The sequence below is a fragment of the Sinocyclocheilus rhinocerous genome, unplaced genomic scaffold (genome assembly GCF_001515625.1).
Source record: "Sinocyclocheilus rhinocerous isolate Xijiao unplaced genomic scaffold, SAMN03320098_v1.1 scaffold828, whole genome shotgun sequence".
Classification (NCBI taxonomy): Eukaryota; Metazoa; Chordata; class Actinopteri; order Cypriniformes; family Cyprinidae; genus Sinocyclocheilus; species Sinocyclocheilus rhinocerous.
The window spans coordinates 551483-556468 of NW_015634025.1; the positions used below are offsets into that span (position 1 = coordinate 551483).

At 44.0% G+C, this 4986-nt stretch overlaps 1 protein-coding gene across 1 annotated transcript in view; it reads right to left on the reverse strand.

Moving 5' to 3' along the window:
• The window catches only part of vps13b (vacuolar protein sorting 13 homolog B), a 109977-nt gene that overhangs the window by 53385 nt on the left and 51606 nt on the right, over positions 1-4986 (reverse strand). Inside the window, exons 22-24 of the mRNA XM_016559011.1 lie at positions 2946-3161; positions 2364-2526; positions 746-860 (exon numbers count right to left, since the gene is read on the reverse strand). Of these exons, the coding sequence (XP_016414497.1) occupies positions 746-860; positions 2364-2526; positions 2946-3161 (494 nt within the window). The remainder of the gene's footprint in view (positions 1-745; positions 861-2363; positions 2527-2945; positions 3162-4986) is intronic.

The window sequence follows — 4986 nt, forward strand, 5'->3', positions numbered from 1 at the left end:
GTGTGAGTATAAGTGTGAGTATTTGTGTGTATGAGCGTGTGTATTTGTGTGTATGAGTGTGAGTAAGTATAAGTGTATTTGTGTGTATGAGCGTGTGTGTGAGTATTTGTGTGTATGAGTGTGAGTATAAGTGTGAGTATTTGTGTGTATGAGTGTGAGCATAAGTGTGAGTATTTGTGTGTATGTGTGTGTGTATTTGTGTGTGTGTGTGTGAGTATTTGTGTGTACGAGTGTATGTGTGTGTGTGTATATAAGTGTGAGTATTTGTGTATATGAGTGTGAGCATAAGTGTGAGTATTTGTGTGTATGTGTGTGTGTGTATGAGTATAAGTGTGAGTATTTGTGTGTATGAGCGTGTGTGTGAGTGTGTGAGCATAAGTGTGAGTATTTGTGTGTATGTACAAGTGTGAGTTTTTCTGTGTATGAGTGTGTGTGTGAGTGTATGTGTGAGTAGTTGTGTGTATGAGCGTGTGTGTGAGTGTGTGAGCATAAGTGTGAGTATTTGTGTGTATGAGCGTGTGTGTGTGAGTATAAGTGTGAGTATTAGCGTGTGTGAGTATTTGTGTGTATGACCGTGTGTGTGAGAGTAGGTGAGTATAAGTGTGAGTATTTGTGTGTATGAGTGTGTATATAAGTGTGAGTATTTGTGTGTATGAGCGTGTGTGTGAGTGTGTGTGTGAGTATTAGCGTGTGTGAGTATTTGTGTGTATGACCGTGTGTGTGAGCATGCGTGTTCTGCACTCACCTGCTTCTGTAGTGATCTATGTGGAAGCTGCCCACTTTACACTTCACCTTCGTATAAACGTCCTGAACATCCACAGACGCGCTCATGTCCTCCATCTCTGCCATCACACACAGCTCTGTAACACACACACACACACATATTTGTATATCTCTTTACACAACCGGAGCGGAACTCATGTCGGACAACATCTCCAGGACGCTACGCACCACATGACTAGTAAGTCAAATATCAAATAACTGCCCCGATGACTTGTGTTCTACCCGCTTAAATGATAGAAGTACTTGTGCTGTCCAATCTATAAAGACTGTGTCTGTTCCCCGAATAGTGAGGTCAAAATATAAATTCAATGCAGGATCTATAAAAAATCTGATAGAAATTAAACCGGAAAATTGCTAAATAAATGAACAGAAGTTCATAATGGTAATGTTTGTAATCTCTTAATGTCTTCTAGTCACACTGATGAGTTCAGAGCTGCTGATAGGACAGCTTACATTTGGAGACAATAGAAAACATCAACCGGATAAGATTCGATTTATAACATCTATTCATAAATCTAACAGTTTATAACATACAAACATAATTACTATTAGCTGAGGAACGAAAAACAGCATTTGATGCAGAATAATGGAGGAATGATGGGCTCAGTTCTCCTCTGGATGTACAGTGACAATAATGAAGCAGTTACACACACACACACTGCAGATGTGCAGCAGGAGACGCTCTTTATCTCACTCATTCTGCATCAGCAGCAGGTCAGAGGTCAGCGGGCTGCTCGTTCTGTGTGTGAGTGTGTGAGTGCGCGACCGGAGGATCATGTCAGTTCTCTGTCAATCTCTGCTTGTTCTGCTGACCGGGCAGCTGTGATCCCTGCAGCCCAAGAGCCCAGAGCCGCTTCCTGTTTCCTGTTTGAAGGGGCGACACGTCCATTCAGCACCAAACAGCCCCAAGAAAAATAACAACAAACAACAGCAGCAGCGGCGCGGCGAGAGCTCAAAGCGTTCCTCTGGGGCTGTGAATCTCACACACGGTTCTGCACTTCCCTTCCGCACACGACGCAGTCACCGCTCCTCATCTCCCTCACAGCTGCGTGTCACACGGCCGGGACAGGAGGTCCAAGATCACCTCTGCTCTCGCTTTCCTTCCTCAACCCTCGCTCTTTCTCTGCTTAAAATATCAGTCGCTAAAGTCGCTCCATTTCTGTCAGCGATGGAGTTTTGGTTTCTTTGTCTTGTTTAGTTTGGGACACTTGACTGATTGCACAGACACTATTGAAGAGAGCTGAACTGGATGATGACATCACTGAATCAATGAACTGACTCTTTTATCGTCGTCTTGCATTATAAACAAACTATTTTCCTGTTTGACTCTGTAAAGCTGCTTTGACACAATCAGTATTGTATAAAGTGCTGTATAAATAAAGGTGACTTGACTAAAGGGGTGACGGGTCGTTTTTGATTGAATCACTGAAACCACATACGGAGGTCGTCAGAGACGCACATGAGTGTGTGTGTGTGAGTGTGAGTGTGTGTGAGAGAGTGTGTGTGAGTGTGTGTGTGTCTGTGTGTGTGTGTGTCTGTGTGTGTGTGTGTGAGTGTGTGTGTGTGTGTGTGGTCAGTACCGTTGTTTCTGGGCTCGCAGGAGAACAGCTGGAGTGTGAGTTTAGGCAGCATCCACTGCATCCAGATGCTGAGTTTTCCGCTGGCGCTGCTGATGCTGCAGGTCTTCTGCTCCAGAGTCATGGTCTCACCGGCCGCAGGGTCCTCGGTGTGCGCCGAATCACCCTGAAACACACACGTCACACACTCTCCCGTTACACAGGCAAAGGGAGCGAGTTATTATATTCTCATGAAACAACAAGAGAAAGTTTATTGAAGCAATGAGTCGATTTTGAGTTCATGTTGGTTCGTCTGGACTAAGTTTCAGAAAACATTTTGTCTTCTGTTAAAGCTTGCGCAATTACGAAATGTCATTTTCATGAGTGGGTAAACATTTTACCAATGTATTTATATTGATTTTAAAAATATTAGTAAAGCACATACTTTATATATTTGTAAATATTTATAAAAATGTCTGTGTGTGAATAACATATATATTCATATATATTTACATATACGTATAAAACCCATACATATACATATATATATACACACACATACATCTCATCAGTCTGTGAGAGGTGATGATGTGCATGACCTCTGACCTCTGTAGGAGAGCCCAGGTCAGCTGACGGGCTGTAGGTGCTGGTGTCCCGAGGGATGGTGCCCAGACTGCTGTGGACGGGTGACGAGGGTCCAGCGGGGGGCGCCGAGGAGTCGGGGAATCCAGCTGACGCTCTCTGAGCTCCTCTGCTCTGCATCCGGTCAAACACACTGAAGATCTGACTCCATCGACACCACAAACCAAACACCAGCTGGACCTGACACACACCAGAGCTGGAGTCAACACTCTTCATGGCTTCAATTTAGTGCATTTATGACACAAACTGAACGCATTAAGATCTTCTAAAGAGCTGCAGATTGAAGATGAATGTTGAGTAACTTCCTGCTAAATCATAACACAATGAAACGCTTGTAGAAACGAGTGGTTTGACGTCAATCGTCTGGTGTCACGTCACTCTGCTGTGCTTCCTAATGTCTCCAGAAGAGCATCATCAGTACATCCTCTGAGCTCACGATGATCAGACGCTCATGTTCATGAGCCCATCACTGTCCTCAGCTGCTGACGGCTCTATAAATAAACTCAAACACAGCAGCTGATTCTAACTAGTTCCAACCGTGTGATAACAGAAAACACGACCAACATCTGCTTAGACAAACAGCTAAAGAAACGCTGTGAGTGTGTGCGTGAGTGTGTGCGTGCGTGAGTGTGTGTGTGTGTGTGCGTGCGTGTGTGTGAGTGTGTGTGTGTGTGCGTGCGTGAGTGTGTGCGTGCGTGAGTGTGTGCGTGCGTGAGTGTGTGCGTGCGTGAGTGTGTGTGTGTGTGCGTGTGTGCATGCGTGTGTGTGCGTGTGTGTAGTGCGTGTGTGTGTGTGCATGTGCGAGTGCATGTGTGTGTGCGAGTGCATATGTGTGTGTGTGCGTGCATGCCTGTGTGTGTGTGTGTGCGTGTGTGCATGCGTGCGTGTGCACAGTGCGTGTGTGTGTGAGTGCGTGTGTGTGTGTGTGTGTGTGTGTGCGTGTGTCTGTGAGTGTGTGTGTGTGTGTGTGTGCGTGTGTCTGTGAGTGTGTGTGTGTGTGTGTGTGCGTGTGTCTGTGAGTGTGTGTGTGTGTGTGTGTGCGTGTGTCTGTGAGTGTGTGTGTGTGTGTGTGTGCGTGTGTCTGTGAGTGTGTGTGTGTGTGTGTGTGAGTGCGTAGCGTCTCATCCATGTGCGCACACACACACAAACGCACACACAAACGCACACACACACGCAGCCGCCTACAGACCATCAGAACATCTCAGAAGATCATCAGTGTCTCTCACTGATCTGCTGCACTGATGATCTTCTCTCAGGATCCACCTGAAGCTGGTGACAGCACTGATGGTCTCTGTTTTTCTCTATCCTGTCTCCATCTAGGGGTGTGCGATAACGACAAAAATTATATCTCGATATTTTCTGCAATTTTGTCGATAACGATAATCAGACGATATCTTGCTGAGCGTGTTATTGTGCTGGTATTTTGGCAGCTTTAGGACTGCTGTGGATAGCTGACTCCCAAAGCTTCTGATATTCTTCATATTCTGTGCGGTGGTTCGTTTGCAGCAGTAACAGAAATTAACTTTTCAAAAAGTTTACATTGATTTTTACCTTTTATGGGCATTTTTACCTTCATAAGGCCAATTTTTTCTAACCTAATTAAATATATGAATCATCTTTTGTTTCAAATTCTTAAATTTAAGCAATTCATTTAAATAGTAAGACACTATAGGGCTACTAATCAAATGAAATCAGTATCAACAAAATTTGTGTTTGCAATGCAAACACAATGCAAACGATGCAAACAGGAAGAGAATCTGCATCTGAAGTGGCATTTAGATGCATTTACACAGACTGTTTAATGCAGGACATGCGTGCATTTAACCTGGAGTTACAAATCATAAATAATGTTTTGATGTTTAAAAAAAAAAAAAGTTGAATACTGATATTTAAAATGATTTGGGGGGGGGGGGAGAGGAAAATATACTTTAAATATAAAATTAAAAACTCCAGTATGTGGCGGCAAATCACTGCATGAGTGAGTCATTGAGTCATTCACTCAACC